General features: G+C 44.5%; 1 protein-coding gene across 3 annotated transcripts in view; it reads left to right on the top strand.

Annotated features, from left to right (window-relative positions):
- The window catches only part of MYO18B (myosin XVIIIB), a 297367-nt gene that overhangs the window by 140076 nt on the left and 140640 nt on the right, over window positions 1–16651 (top strand). For all 3 annotated transcript variants that reach the window (XM_031656039.1, XM_031656040.1, XM_031656038.1), the window contains exons 26-27: window positions 12763–12882; window positions 13310–13418. In XM_031656039.1, the coding sequence (XP_031511899.1) occupies window positions 12763–12882; window positions 13310–13418 (229 nt within the window). The remainder of the gene's footprint in view (window positions 1–12762; window positions 12883–13309; window positions 13419–16651) is intronic.

Raw genomic sequence — 16651 nt, 5'->3', positions numbered from 1 at the left:
CCAGCAAGTATAACTGAGATTCAAACCCATGTCACTTGGTTCCAAAGGGGAGAATTTCTTAAGTAAGTCACAAAAGCACAAATCATAGGGAAAAAATGACAAATTTGACTATATTCAAATAATGAACTTTTGTTTATCCGAGCATAAAATGAAGATATATTACTTACTTGGAGTAGGAATTTGCAAACTGGAAAAGAGTGTCCAGAATATGTAAAGAGCTTCCTCAGATCAATTGGAAGAATCCAGTAAGAACAGAAAAACAGGCCGGGCGCGGTGGCTCAAGCCTGTAATCCCAGCACTTTGGGAGGCCGAGGCGGGCAGATCACGAGGTCAGGAGATCGAGACCATCCTGGCTAACCCGGTGAAACCCCGTCTCTACTAAAAAATACAAAAAAATAGCCGGGCGAGGTGGCGGGCGCCTGTAGTCCCAGCTGCTCGGGAGGCTGAGGCAGGAGAATGCCGTGAACCCGGGAGGTGGAGCTTGCAGTGAGCTGAGATCCGGCCACTGCACTCCAGCCTGGGCGACAGAGGGAGACTCCGTCTCAAAAAAAACAAAAACAAAAACAAAAACAAAAAAACAAAAAGAACAGAAAAACAACAAGTATAGGCCAATAATATGAATGGGCAGTTCCCAAGTAAGGGAATCTTGTTTCAAGAGTTCAAGTGTTCAGGAATTCAAATGGCCAATACACTCATGAAAAGACACTCAATCTAATTAGCAATTAGGAAGTGCAAATTAACACCTTAATAGGTACTGTTTCACAAATCAGATTGGAAAAATCAAAGAGTGTGGTGTAGCCAAGTGTTGACAAGGCTGTGTAGCAGTGGGAATTCTTATTTACCGCTGATGGGATCATAAATTGATCTCATCACTCTCGAGCAATTTGGCATTATTTATGAAAGTTGAACCTGTCCATGCCCTGTGGCTGGCAATTCCACCTCTAGGTATTTATGCTAGAGAAACTTATCCATGAATATGTGAAAATACAAGAAGTTCATAGCAACAGGCTTTGTTGTGTTGGAGGAATGTAAACACAGGAAAATAAACACTTAAATGGGAGCTTATTAATACGAGAATAGGTTAATATGTTTTGTGATAGTAAAAACTGGAACTCCCAAGAGTGAAAATGAATGAAGAGACAGGCAAAACTGTGGCTCACTGGCCAAATTCAATGCACCACCAGATTTTGTAAATAAAGTTTTATTGGAACACAGCCATGTGCATTCCTTTATGTGTAGTCTATGACTGCTTTCATGCTACGATGGCAGGGCTGAGCAGTTGCAACCTGAAACTACTCAGCCCTGCCATGTGGCCTGTGAAAGCTAAAACATTTACCCTCTGATCCTTAAACTAGAAAATGTGTATCAACATGGATTGCTCTTGCAAACATAGTGCCAAAGGAAAATGATTCAGTTACAGAAGAATACTTGATTGATTAGGGGTATATCCTTGTATGCTTATGGTGTCATTGTATTTATGGGAATCTAACACCAAATTCAGAGTGGGGGTTACCTGGGATATGGTTATGTGACTGGAGAAGGTTATGTTGGTTGAATGTGTGACTGCATTCCCTATGCTTTCTTTCTTTAGTTGGGTGTTGATTTCATGGGTTGGGGGTGACTACATGAACCAGACAGTTCTTGCTTCAAGAAAGTCACTGCAAATTAGAGACAGACTTCTAGACAAAGTCATATGCTGTGTTAGTCCATTCTTTCACTGCTCTAAAGAAATATCTGAACTGGGTAATTTATAAAGAAAAGAGGTTTAATTTACTCAGGGTTCCACAGGCTGTACAGGAAGCATGGCTGGGGAGCCCTCAGGAAACTTACAATCATGGTAGATTGTTAAGGGGAAGCAGGCACGTCCTACATGGCTGGGGCAGAAGGAAGAGTGAGAAGGGGGAGGTGCTATACGCTTTTAAACAACCAGATCTTGTGAGAACGCACTCACTATCACTAGAGCAGCAAGGAGGAAATCTGTCCCCATGATCCAGTCACCTCCCACCAGGCCCCTCCTCCAACACTAGGGATTACAATTTGATATGAGGTTTGGGCGAGGACACGGCCAAATCATATTATGTGCTATTATGTTGCATGTGGTCAGCAAGCCGTGGCTAGACCAAAGAGGAGCTTTTCGAGGAAAACCTGCTGTTCCATGTAGACTTTCAGGACTGGGGAAAGGGAGGCACTTATCTAAGGATTAAAATGTAAAGGGTCACCAAAAAACTCAGCAAAATAAATAATATTTTAAAATTGTAAAGTAATGCAAAAAAAAAATCCCTGATGAACAAAATATCAACATTTTAAGTAAATGCAAAATTTGTAGGCCACGATTAGGGTGAGGCAAGTAAGCATCCTATACAGTGTGAACCAATCTTTATTTAAAATGTTGATGTTTTCTTCATCGTGGATTTTTTGACTAATTGAGATTTTTAAAATATTGCATTAAAATCATTTATCTTGATTTCTGAGAGTTTTTTTGGTTTTTTTGGGTGCCTCCTTAAATGTTGCACCCTAGGTAAGTGTTTTATGTGCTTCATCCTATTCTCAGCTCTGTTTCTCCATGAAGCTCTGGGTACCTCCAAGGATTCTGTTAAAGACCAAATTAAACCCACGTTTTCACCCACTCAACAAATACATATGAGTATCTCCCATGTGTTAGACATTTGACTGGACACCTTGATAGAGCTAGGAAGGAGGTAAAGTCCCTGTCCTTACACAAGGTCTCCAGGCCAATAGAGGGAGACAACAGACCACAAGCAAGCTTGTCACAGATCATGAAGTGCTATGGCTATGAAGCAGAAGGAGGTGACAGTGATGGAGGTTGAGCATGGGCTCTATTTACCTAAGTGGTCAAGGAAGAATTCCATGGAAGGGGATGTTTGATTCCAGATCCGAATGATTTGCTGTAATCTATATGCAGATCTGGTAGAAAGAGTAGATATGGCAGGTGCCAAGGTCCTGGGGCAATGTGAGATAATATTTGTCAGTCCAGGACAAAATTTAAAGCTTTCTACACCCGAGAGCACCTTGTGTTGTTATTACTTGCTTATAATATTGTTTGGCTTGGTTGATGGACAATGGTAACTATAAATGGATTTATGATTAAGCCAATAGAACATACTCTTCTTCCCATATTGATAACCCAAGTTGAGCCTGAGATGGCTCACGTGGGGATGTGGAACGAAGTTTGGGAGGAGGCGATCTCTTTTCTGCTGCTTCTCATCTTCCCTGTAAGATTGTGTCCCTTCTCCCCACATTAAAGTGTCAACCGTGGAGTCGGCCAGGGAGAAGACAGAAGCCTTGCTCCTTGCAGGAAGGACCACATCCACACAGAGAGTTAGGAGAGGCTGGGCTGAGATGCACCTTGAGCCTGTGCTCCTCTTGTGCAAAAGACTGTAAGGGGGAGAAGAAATGACACACACGTGCCTGATGTCTCATTCATGTCTTGCGAGAGCAAGCTGTCTGACCTCTCGCCGGCAGCAACAATGAGTAGAACAGCAGAAGTGAAAAATCGGAGAGCTGTGGGCAGGTTAGGAATATCAGGGACTTCCCTGTGGAAATTCCTTCCCACTGAGCTGACATTTGAGGTAGTCATTAATCACGAACTGTCAGGTCGGATTTGCCATGCATCAGTTGTTGGGGGAGATGTGCAGGGAAGAGATGAACATCTTTAGCATCCAGAGCTGCAGTTTATGGGACACTTGGAGAAGGAAGGGTGGGGGCTCAGGCTTCTGCAACCTGAACCAAGCAAACAAATGCCAACACCTACAGCATATTCGGCTCAGCCTCTTTAACTCTTTGCTTGTATCATGGTTACAACAAGATGTATGGGGCCTTGAAAAATTAAGATAAAATTTAAAAGTGAAGAAAGCCAGAGCAAAGGGAAATAAGAGTTGATGAGCGTATGAAGCCAGGGGAAGAGGTAGAAAATGGAAATCCATCTTTGGCCTTGGATGCCCTTTCATTTCATAGCCTTCACGTGTGCTGTTCACTCTGCCTGGAACACTCCCTTCCTCCTCTTCACCTGGTTAATACCTCTTCATCGCTTGTCACTCATTTTAGGTGGCACTTCTTCTGAGAAGCCCTCTTCAACACTCTAAGGGTGAGTTAGGGCCCTACTCTGTGCTACCACTAGCCTTGTCATTTCCCCTCACAGGATTAATTGACTCTTTCCTAGTGACCTCCTGTATCTGTGTCCCAGCTAGACTGAAACCCCTAAAACAGGGATCAATAATCCCTGCTTTCATCCCTGTTCATCAAATAATCCCAGTCCCTGGCACAGGATAGATAAAGAATGGTCAAATAGAAGCATTAAAGTTGGGCTGAAAAATCCGACACTGAGCTTCCTAGCAGCCAAAGCTAAGAGGGAAACAAGATATTTCATAGACATACTGCATGTAGATTAAAGAAAAAGAAACACCTGTTGCATGAGATAAGTAACTTTTCTGGGTATTGAGGTGTTAGGGAAATTTATTCCATGGATTCTCATAAAAGGGGCACTAAGGGATTTAGCAAAGGATGACTTCAGCAATCTTCACACAGTAATCGAGAAGGGATTGGGTAGGAGCACTTTTGGTACCATCATCCTGAACTGCAAGCCAAAATTGTGATGTCACTTCTATCAAAAATGAATCAACTGAAGTCAAAGCAGTGCTTTATCCAGGAAGCACGTTTGATGACTGAGTATTATAATGACTTTCTCTCCCTCAAATCTTTCTCTCCCTTCCCACTTCATCTTCCCCAACTTCCAATGCTACTACTGGTTTATGTTGGTCACTTTTAAGTTAAAAAAAATTTTTAAATAGTTTTAGAGGGTACGATGGCAGTTTTTTTTTTTTTTTTTCACATGGATGTATTGCATAGTGATGAAGTCTGGGCTTTTAGTGCAACCACCACCCAAACAGCGTGCCTTATATTCATGAGGTCATTACTCTTTTTTAATTAGTTAGTTAATTAATTTTTATTTTTATTTTTTGAGACAGAATCTCACTCTGTTGCTCAGGCTGGAATGCAGTGGAGTAACACAGCTCCCTGCAGCCTCAACCTCCTGGGCTAAAGTGAACCTCCTACTTCAGCCTCCCATGTAGCCAGGACCACAGGTGTGCATCACCATACCTGGCTATTTTTTTCCATTTTGGTGGAGACAGGGGTCTCACTTCTTTGCCCAGGCTGGTCTCCAACTCCTGGGCTCAAGCAGTCCTCCTGCCTTGGCCTCCCAGAGCACTGGCGTGAGCCACCACACCAGGCCTGTACTTACACTTTAAAGAGCATCCTAGTCACCTGGGGAGCTGTTAGTCCTGTATCTTCCCCAGTCCACCTCCTGAGGGTCTGATCCAAGAGGAGGTTCTTGGTATGGGGGGGTGGGGAGCCCTCCAGCCCCTAGGTGATCCTGATTCGGTGGGTGACGTTGCTTTAGAGCAGTGGTTCTCACACTTGCAAATGTATCAGAATGCCCTGTAAGACTTCTCAGAATACAGATTGCTAGACTCCGGCCTTAGAGATTCTGAATCAGTGGGCTTGGCATAGCCTTGGGCAGGTTGTATTTCTAACAAGTTCAAATGCTAAAGGTGCCTGTCCTGGGACCACACTTTGAGACACATTAGGCCAGAGAACAGCTAGAAGATATCTTCTTCCACGTGCATCGGCTTTCTTGGGAGGGAATTTCTGTTAACAGACAAGGAGCAGACACCCTTCCAGGGCCGTGCATTATGAAGACACCCGTGCTGCGGTTCATGGCCTCTGCATGCCACCCCTTTGTCTCTGGAGGGGGAGAAACAGTACTATCCACATTGCTAACACATGTTGTGTCTCGTCAGTGAAAACTCCATTTGACTAGGCTTATTAAAAAGACAACATTATTGCAGAATGATTTAAGTGCTTCATTTGAAGAAGAGGAGACGAGGAGCCGCTAAGAAGCTGGCTATAAATATGCTTCAAGCATGCAAAATCTGCCTTGGTGCAAACTGGGTTTTTTTAAATTTTATTTTCATAAGAAGGCAGCGCTGGTCTTCTTGTTGGAAGCACCTGTAAGGTTTGGGGAGCACACGGGATATCTAATGAGGTGGGGTGTTTTCCCCCACCCCTCTGGAGTAGGTTCTGGATTTCCCCCCAAGACCTTATTAATGGCAAAAGACAGGCCCATGCACTCCTGATTTCTGGCCTCATTAGCCTGAGAGGTTTCGCTTTTGGTAAGACATTGTGGCGACAATCCACCGACGGGGACTGGAGGTGTACATAGGTCGGAAAGTCTGTTTGCAAAGTGCTGAGGGAGTTTGATCATGGGTCATCAGTGTGGCTTCCAGCTTGTCTCTAGCAGGGGGTAGGAAAGTGACTTGTTGGGGTCATGTGGTCACTGGTGACTGAGCCCAGACCACATCCCAGGTCTCCTGACTCCTCGCTCCATAGTCCTGCCACAGCGTGATGCTTCTGTGAGGCACTGGACGGGTAGCTCCCTAATTCCCGGGGGGGAAATTAGACAGCATGGTTTCTTATCTGTCTTAGGCTATTAGGATCTGTTGAGCCTTCACTGCTGGGACATGCTGGGGAGGGTCTCCTGGTGGACAGTGGCAGAGGCATGGTGGTCATATTCATAGATGGTCCTGTTGGAAGTAACGAAGGCCTCTCCGCTAAAGAACAGCTGGTGTATTCTTTCTGACTGTGTGCCTCAGTTTGCCCATACAACACCGAGTCCATAATCTCTTCTCTACCTGTCTTGTAACGCAGATAAATAATTTGGGTACGAGGTAAGGAATGAATACAGTGACCTGACCTTGTATGTCCGGTTTGGAGGGCAGAGGGTTGAGCCAGCTTGAGTTCCAGATGATTGACTTTATACCCTTACTGCTACAAGACTGTGGGCAAATTCTTCAAGTCTCTTAGCCTTTGTTTCATCATCAGTAAAATGGCAGTGGTAATCATTACTTCATAACAGTTATAACACTGCCTGCTATCTAGCAAGCCACATCACCACTATTACCAATAAATGTATTTTTAAAAGTGTTCACCCTCCCCCCCCAGTAGAGTGAATTCCTCGAAGATAATGACACATCTTAGACAGTTTTATACCCTTCTGTGTCTAGCACAAAGCATTCAATGCAAATTCAGTGAATGAATGGAGTCATACTGAATTTAATGAGAAACATTACATTTAATGAGTGATGTTCTGTGCCAGCTGCTGTGATAAGTCCTCTCAGCACTGTGAGCATTTACCTGCATTATCTAATTTTACCTTTAACTCAAACTGTGAGGAAGGTGTTAGTATCCCCATCTTATAGATGAGGCAAGGGAAGCCCAAAGAGCTGAAGTGATTCGCCCTACATCACACAGCTGGTGAATGGCAGAACTGTGATTTGAACCCAGGGCTGGCCAACTCCAAACAGACTGTGATAGAGGAGAAGCGTCTACTCAGGTGGGAAGTGGGGTCAGGGAGGGCTTCACAGGGGAGAAGGCTTGAAGGATAAGCAGGAGCTGGCCGGGTGACAAGGTGAGGGGACATTCCAGGTATAGGGCACAGCAAGAGCAGAGGCAGAGAGCAGAACCTGGTCTGGCAGGTGCAATTCTGGTAGTTGGAGTGTCTTGTATGGCGGGGGGTGTGTTTGGCAGGGGTGGGGGTTTGCTTATGGGCTAGAGATGAGGCCTGAAGCCGGACTGGATTGCAGGGGGTCAGGAGAATCACTTTTGAGGTTTGGACTTCATCCTGAAGGGCAGGGCAGGACCAAAGGACATTTTCAAAAAGGGGTATGTGGGTGTCGTGATCTTAGGATTATTTCCTCTTTCTGCTGAAACACTTGGGGGGCCCTAGTGGCCCTTGAAACCCCCTTCTAAACCCCCCGGAAGGCCACAACTGTCCCTTCTTTCTAGAGGGACCCTCAAGGCCAGTGGGTGGTGTGTCACCCTCATATGCCCAGCTCAGAGGCATAACGTTTCTCCTGGCATTCTTACAAGATTGACCCATTCCCACTGATATCCAGAGCCTATAGAGCCTTCCCATGTATGAATTGCTGTCATGCCCTTATTCGTTCCGTTGACCCATATTCATTGAGTCCTCAAGAGTCAGTTTGGCAGCGTGGTTAAGTAGCCACCACCTGGCTGGTGTCCTTGGGTGAGTGTTTGCACCTTGGTGCCTGAGTTTCCCCATCTGCCACCTGGAGACAACATCAGTACCCACTTCTCAGCATTGTGAGCATTCTGTGGGTAAACCTGTGCATGTGGTAAGCACTCTCTGTGGTGGCGATGGTTATTATTATGGTTATTCTATGTTACTATTACTTAGTAGCGAGTGGTGAACCCGGCTGGGATGCACAGCAGAGGGCTGGAACTGGTGCCCAACAGGCATCTCTGGGGAACCCGGGAGCCTGCCACTAAGCTACAGATTTGTTCTGAATTTCCCCTGCTGACTGAGGCAACTCTGGGGCAGTACCATGAGAATGAAGCCATGGCTTAATCTCCTTGACAAACATCCCACAAGCCTGCTGGTGCTGCAGTTGCACTGGTCCTGTATCTACTGCCTCATTTTGTCTTTTCATCACTCAGGTTGAAGGGGATGGGAGTGGGGACTCCCCTTCCACTGGGCATCCACCCAGGCTCTCTTTGGCCAAAGTGCCCAGTAAGGGTGATTGAGGTCCAGATCTTACTTGCTCTTTGATCTGTACCCACTGGCTACTTAATCTCAGCTCTCTGGGCTATGGCTGTCTGATTTGTTCCAGGTGGATAATTACTTTACTAACGTCCAGATGCCAGAGGGGTGAGGGAGGTTAAAGAAAGGGTCAGATGGTAGATGTAGGACAGAAAATAGCAGGGTTATTATGAACCAGGTGCTGGGAGTCAGGCAGCCCGAGCTGGGCTACCTCTGCTACTTACCAGCTATGATCCTAACCAAATCCCTCTCTCTCTTAACTCCTCAGTTTCCTGTTCTGTGAAAAGGGAATAACAAAAATGCCCTTCTTATAAGATATTTGAAGGGCTTAAAGCAGATGACATATGCCAAGTGCTCAGTGCATACCTATCCTCAGCATTTCAAGAGTGTGAGCTGTTTCTCACATAAGGGGTTATAATGAACAGATCTTTCTGTGCAAATTGCAAATTACAGGAGGAAAGCGAAAAGTTGCCGTTTCCTGCTGTCGGCAGGTCAGATGGTTTTTGGGCTTGGGAGTCTATGAATATAAGAGCTGAGGACAGGATCAAGCCAAGACCCGTGTGTGTGTGCCCCTGTGGTTTATTTATCTCTCTGACCGGCCAGTGTGGTCCTTCAGAACAGGACCTGGCACACAACAAGTGCTCGCATAGTGCCTGGTGGATCCGTGAATAACAAGCAACAGTGACAGTCCCAGAGACCCTATGTGTGTCCAGTATTTAACATCCGTGAAATCCCAGTTACTCACTGCTCTCCCAAGCTGCCAATAAGGCCAGTGCACAGGATGTATTTTTTCTGTTCCACTCTATACAAAATATACAACAAATGTATTAATTCCTGTCCCCTTCTCTCTGGCAGACCCTTGGAGTAATTGTCCCTCAATAGAAAGAATATTTCTGTTGATTTGGCCAAGTGGTAGATCTGGAGAGGTTTTCAAGATAATTTCTAGTTAATTGGTTCTTGAGGAATCTGCAAGGACTCTTCTGGGTTTGCAGACCAGACCCCCCCTTCATTAAATTGGTTTTCAATTTGCAATCCCCTGACAGGTCTGAGCACGGTGCCTGCTCCTCACCTTGCTCCAAAGCCGCTGTGCCCCATGGTGTGGGAAGGGATAGGGATTTGTGGGGACAGGGGAAGGTCAGGGGCCACTTGTCTCCGTGAAAAGCATGTGTCATTCCCCCCAGTATGAAAATACTACTTGTCCTTTGGGCTCCAGCCTTTGGGTTCTGTGAAACTCAAAATGAACGCATCAAATTAGTTGTGTGCTCCCCTTGCTCAGGCCGATTAGCATAAATTAAATTTCACACTAATTGGCTAAGGTGGAGAGAACACAATCCTGGTGCTTGGAATTAATGCTGATTTCAAGGATGGTGGTTAGGGGTGTGACCTGGGGCATTCCTGGATTGCACCGCCCTGTATCCTGTGGCCAGTGCAAATCAGCACTCTTGCAGCAAGAATGATCTTGCACAGGTAACCAAATTTAACCCCTCCAAATCCAAGTGTGAGGCCAAAATTAGGAGGAGATCCTGGCAGTTTCTAGGGCAGTAATTCTTACATTTTATTGTCCATAAAAATCACCCTGGAACAAGTTGAAATGTAGATTCCTGAATTATGCTTTAGAGATCCTGGTTTAGGGGTCTGAGAGTCCTATAATTTGCATTTTCTTTTATTTTTTAAGAGACAGGGTCTCACTCTGTCACCCAGGCTGGAGTACAGTGGTGTGATCATAGCTTACTGCAGCCTAGAACCCCTGGGATCAAGTGATCCTCCCGCCTCAGCTTCCAGAGCAGCTGGGACTGTAGGCACACACCATCTCAGCTGGCTAATTTTTAAAAACTTTTTTGTAAAGCCAGGGTCTTGCTATGTTGCCCAGGCTAGTCTTGAACTCCTGGCCTCAGGTGATCCTCCTACCTCAGCCTCTCAAAGCACTGGGATTAGAAACATGAGCTATCATGCTCTGCCCTAGAATTTGCATTTTAACAACTATCCGAGATCATTGCCACATAAGGACTTCCCTGGTGCACAGTGTAAGGAACAGCAAGAGAAAGCTCCATGCTGGAGACAACCAGGAGCACCCTAGGAGAGTCCCTCATTAATTAACTGGAGGTCCTGACTTGGATCTGACTGGTCTGAGTTCAAAATCTCAGTTCTGCCATTTACGCGTGATGTGACTTTGCAGTGCTTCCCCCAAGCCGCCTTTCTCCTCTGTGTCTATTAAAATGTGCATTTTGGTCTCAGCAGTTGGTGATGCGGTCAACAGGGTGGGAAGCAGATGGGCTGGAGAAGTGAAACAGATGGGGAGCATGGAATGCACAGAGCAGCCTCAGATTTTTTTTTTCACTCTTTTTGAAAGATATTTTGTTTTGTTTTCTCATTACAAAATCAGTTTAAAAAAACAACAATACAGAAATGCATCACAAGAAAACTGGAGTTCCCTGTGATCCCATCATCCTTCCAGGAAAAAAAAAAAAATCCCAATTAACAGTTTGGGAGTGCTTTGTTCTGTGCAAACAAAAATGAGATGACACCAAACATTCTATTCTGCAAATTTGCCTTTTTTTTCCCTTTGGCAATATTTCTTGGGGATATTTATTTTTTTATGTCAGAACATAGATCTGCATCTTCCTTCTTCATGGGACAGCTGAATAAATTTTGAGCCTGCCTAAGCTACCAAGAGAGGCTAGCTCAGGAAGGGCAGCTACATTGCTCATTGTAAGAACTATTTACCTTCTCAGTCAAAATAATGCAGAGTTGTCCCTAAATATCAGTCATGATGCAGAGGGTCCGATGAAAGAGTGAGGCGTTCTAACATCTTCACATGCAAAATTTGCAGCAAGAGGACATGTGACCACACCTAATTCAGTGCATTTTACAGCTCAAGTGACTAAGGCTCCAGAGCAGGAGGGATTGTCCAAGGTGTTAGTTGTTGAGCCTGGACTCGAACCTTGCACCCTACCTCTTTCTTTTCTTACAATTCCGCTGCCTCCCATAAGAGGTTTCTCTGCCTCTTAGCCACAAACACTCCACTCATATATTTCTCCCCTACGTATTCTGCCATATCCTCAAACCCTGAATGCTTCATTTTGGAACAGTAATGCCACAGAAGCCCTGTGGCATTTGGCATCGGTGGCTGGTCAGTTAATCAGAAAAAAAAAATTCAGTGCAGCTGAGAATTCGTTTAAAAAATTCTATTTTAAAATTAATTACATGTATAATTGAAATCACTGCATTTCTGAGGCAGGACCCATTGATTCTTTCTTTCTCTAAACCACACTCGTAATATACAACTGTATGATTTCCAATTGTGGCTTCTTTAAAACAGAGCCAATGGCAAAGTAATTTGGATACAAAAACCTAATTTTTTACTTCGACTTTCTCTTTAGTTGTTGCAATGCCTATTTGGCAGCATTTTCTAAAAGCAGCTTACCTTTATTAATTCCTTCCGAGGCATTCAACCTAGTGTTCATAGAAACTCTGTCCAGCCATATTCTGTAAGTTTATGTAGTAGCGAACGGAATAGATAGCTACGGTAAAAATGCAACAGGCAAAAACAGTTTGGGAGCACACACACTGATGCTGGATGTGCATGCTGTCACCTGCTAGGGGCAGATGGGCCATGGAGAATTGCAGAGAGGTGTTCTGGCGGAGAGCATTCTGGTGCTGTGGGTATCCCTCAGTGTGTCTTACTGAGGGACAGTGTTGGTACATCCAGTGAGATGATTTGCTAAAAGCTGGTTACAAAGAGATTCCACTAAAATGGCCATGTTTAAAACTGAGCACTTACTACGTGCCAGCCACTGTGCTAACCTTTCAATGGATTATCTCCTTGAATCCTCAAAATAATGACGTAAGTTGTTTTTCCCCCTTTAAGTCTGAGAAAACTGAGAACCAGCAAGGCATCCTGCTTGGTGTAAAGTTACACAGCTAGTGAGTGTTGGACCAAGAGTTCTACTACATCAAGACCAATAAAATTCTGAAGTCCATCCTCTTAACCACTTGATTATACTTAAGGGTTGTTTTCCCATGATAGCTGGTGATTTGTCCAAAGGTGGTCCAGTGCATGGGGAGAGAAGGGTTGGTGGCTCCACTGAGTGACCCATCCTTGATCACCCCATTCCCCGTCCCAGATTGCTGACTTGACCACTGAGCTGGCTGATGAGCGCTTCAAAGGTGATGTGGCCTGCCAGGTGCTGGAGAGTGAGCGGGCAGAGCGGCTACAGGCCTTCCGGGAGGTCCAGGAGCTCAAGGTGAGTGGTCAGGGGTGGCCAGGGGTGGCTGAACACGGTGGCTAAAAATGGTTGGGTCTGTCCCCCGACCCTCTCATTGGGGATCAGTATGCTTAAGCAAGATGCACAGATTGACTGACTGCTGGGCTCAAGGTCCTGGGGGACACTTAGGTCTCCTAAGGCTTGGCCTTGGGAGTGTTATGGGTGGATAGTCCCTGGCTAGAGAGGCAAATAGGAGAGGATTGTGTAGAAAGTGGACAGTCTTTAGCCTTGGAGGTGATTTGGTGAGAAATGTGCCAAAGGTGGCTAGCTCATGGTCCTGGATTCTGCATGGCTCAGGGGACTGTGCAGAGGGTGGCCAATCCGAGCCTTGGAAGCACCATGGGTAAGATGACCAGCCCAGGTCTTCTGTCCAGCTCCAGTTTGGACCTTGAGCCATTTCTTCTAGAGCAAGCATGAACAAGTCCAGAAAAAATTGGGAGACGTGAATAAACAGCTGGAAGAAGCCCAGCAGAAAATTCAGCTGAATGACTTGGAAAGGAATCCTGCTGGAGGAGGTGAGCAGCCTGGGACCCTTGGGGCTGGAAGCTGACGGACAAAGTTGTCTTTTCCATTTATTCAGTCACTCATAGATAGAGCACTTTTTAGGTGCTAGACATCGCATGAGGGACTGCGACTCTGGCAGAGCAAACAGGCACAGTGTTACTCTCTTGGAACTTACAGCCTAATGGAATAAGCAGATATTGATCAGACAATCCAGCAATATCCTAGATAGCAAATTATCCGTATGATATGTGCTGTTTAGTTTTAATGCAAGTGATGATTTTAAAATAGTAGCTTTATAGGCAAGGTATGTTTATGTTTATGTGAATATTTTAAAAATAAATTTTCAGAGGCCTGGAGTGGTGGCTCACACCTGTAATCCTAGCACTTTGGGAAGCTGAAGTGGGAGGATTGCTTGAGCTCTGGAGTTCAAGACCAGCCTGGGCAACATAGTGAGACCCCATTTCTACAAAAAATTTTAAAATTTAGCCAGGTGTGGTGGCCTGCGCCTGAAGTCCCGGCTACTTGGGAGGCTGAGGTGGGACGATCACTGAAGCCTGGGAGACCTAGGCTGCATTTCAGCCTGGGTGACAAAGCAAGAGACTGTCTCAAAAAAATACAAATAAAAACAGAATATAAATTTTGAGGAAGGCAGTCTAGTGGTTAAAAGTTGGAACCTATGAAGTTGTATTTCTGGATTTGGATTTGGGGGCAAAGAAATTGTGCCTCAGTTTCTTCCTCTTTCAGATGGAGATTGGCTTGAATAATTGATAGAAAATGTTTAGCCACATGTGTAGCATAGAGTGATGAATAGCTAATAGCTGCTTTACCGTTATTATTATGAGGAATAATGAGATCATAGTCCATCCTTATAGCAACCTGCAGAACAGAAACTACAGCTCTCCCCATTTTACAGAGGGTAAAGCAGTGTCAGACACTCAACAGTTACTGAATGGCGAGAAGGCAAGAGGACTCTTGGTTTTACCCAGGGATGTTATACATTTGTTCAGTCGTGCCAGGAGATTCTGGGGGTGTCCTTCTTACACAGTTTCCTGGAGACTTTGTGATTGGATGGCCTGGTGACATCTTTGTCAGCTTGTCACTGTGCCTCCCCAGCCTAATGGAGTTGGGTGAGAAGGATATCAAGTGTGTCAGCTTCTATAAAATGTCAGCATTATTCCCTCCGTGTGTCCAGGTAATTTGTGCCCTTGAAATGTCAGGGACACTCAGAGGAATGGAGAGCAGGGGTCTGTGGAGAAGAGACAATGCGTATTTATTTTCTGTTGAATTCTTGTTCTTCTTCCATCCTGGCTACCCCCGTGGCAGGCATTTACCGGGGAGGTTAATACAGATGAGTTTGAGGCTCTCTTAAAAGCAAGACCCAACAAGGTAGGGTACACATAGGGAGAGGGGAACATGTTGGTATAGAATCAGTAGGGTGGGACAGTCTCTGGCCTTGGAGGTAATTTCTAAAAAATCCCCAGAGGAACGCCAGTGTCAGTTCCATCTGTGTGAGATTCATGTCCAAATAATGCTTCCCAGTTTGTTTTCCTCTGTTAAGACTGGGGTGTTATTGGGAGGGGGACATGTGCTTAGCTCATGAGCACATTAGTCACAATGCTATGTGGGCTCTCAGCTCTGGATGCTCATTCCAAGAAGCCAACCCACAAATATTTTGTTTTTCATTATGAAAGTAATACATACTCATTATAGAAAATGTCTAAAATATAGGAAATTTGAAAGAAGCAGTAAAACATTTTAATCATATCATTGCAGTGGTACCACAACCATCTCTATGGTTCAAGATGGAGTATGAATTATTTAAAAAATATGTTTTCCTTTATGCATGGCTAAATATTTAAAGAGAACCTTTTATGATATGCACTCAGCACTGAGCTGGACACTGTGGGGGTTACAGAGGAATTTTAATTGGGCCCTGCTCTCAAGATATTTGCAAAATAAATGGGGAGATCAGGTAAACTCAGGAAAACACGTTGATTAAGGGTGGCATTCATGGGCAGGGAGATTGGAGGTAGAGATGAGCCTTGAAGGAGAACAGTTTCCCCTCTTGTTCGTGTTGCCCACTCATGCCACTTGCTCTATAGCACATCATGGCACAGAGTACATGGGAAGCTGCAGCAATGCTTTCTGCTGCTGCTTCTTACTTTTGCAGGCCATGCTGCTTGTGATTGTGAGGCTTTTCCTGGTGGACAGATAGTGTGCTTTTCCCATCATGATGTTTTTACCTTGGTCGAAGCTTGAACAAGCTTTAACTCTTTATTATTATACCATCCTTCCTTTGGTTAATGATGTAGAAATCTCTATTGAGGTCACCTCTTTCAAGAACTTAATCCTACCATCCATCTATCTATCCATCCATCCATCCATCCACCCATCCATCCATCTACCCAACCATCCATCTACCCATCTGCCCATCTACTCACCCACCTATCCATATACCCTATCATTTATTTATCTCTCAATCCATGCATTCATCCACTCATGCACCCACTTCTCTGTCTACAGTAACATCCATCCATCCATCCACTATTCCACCTACACAACCAACTATTTATCCATTAATCCTCCACCGTATCATCTAGTCAAACATCCTATCCATTCAATTATCCACCTTTCCAGTGGAAGTTATCGAGCATTTACCAAATGCTAGGCATTATAGGATACTCTGGGAACACAATGATGAACAAAACAAGTTTGTTGTCTTATTAATTTGAGTTCTCTTCTTGATTTCTATAAGCTTCTTTGTGAAAGCTCTGATCATACTAGGTTTCAACTGTCTTTTTACTTGTTTCCCCTGCTTGATTATTCTGGAAGGTAGGTGGATATGGCTTCTTATTCATTTCACTATCCCTTGCATCTTGTACAAAGTAGTGTGCTCAATGAGTGTGTGAATGGATGGATGGAAGGACAGATGGATGGATGATAGGTGAATAAGTGGGTGGTCTTTATCTTTGGTCATCTACTTGTGGAATGTTTTCCACAGCTTCATTAACTTAATGGGCATTATTCTATTATTCAGATAGTCAAAAGATAAGACATATCAACCTAAAATAACCCATTCTAATCAGTCTAACAGTTTTAATCAAACCAGCCAATAATTTTTTTGAGTTGTTTACCAAATCAAAGGATTTGGTATGCATCTTATCTTGTGGAGACATCTTCTGACCAGTTTAGTAGTCTTGAATTATTGCTAATTTACTTATTTGTTAATTGGAGCAACAGCCAA

This window comes from Papio anubis, chromosome 16 (assembly GCF_008728515.1).
Source record: "Papio anubis isolate 15944 chromosome 16, Panubis1.0, whole genome shotgun sequence".
Lineage (NCBI taxonomy): Eukaryota > Metazoa > Chordata > Mammalia > Primates > Cercopithecidae > Papio > Papio anubis.
Note: the sequence above shows the minus strand (reverse complement) of the source record. Positions and strands in the feature narration are given on the sequence as shown.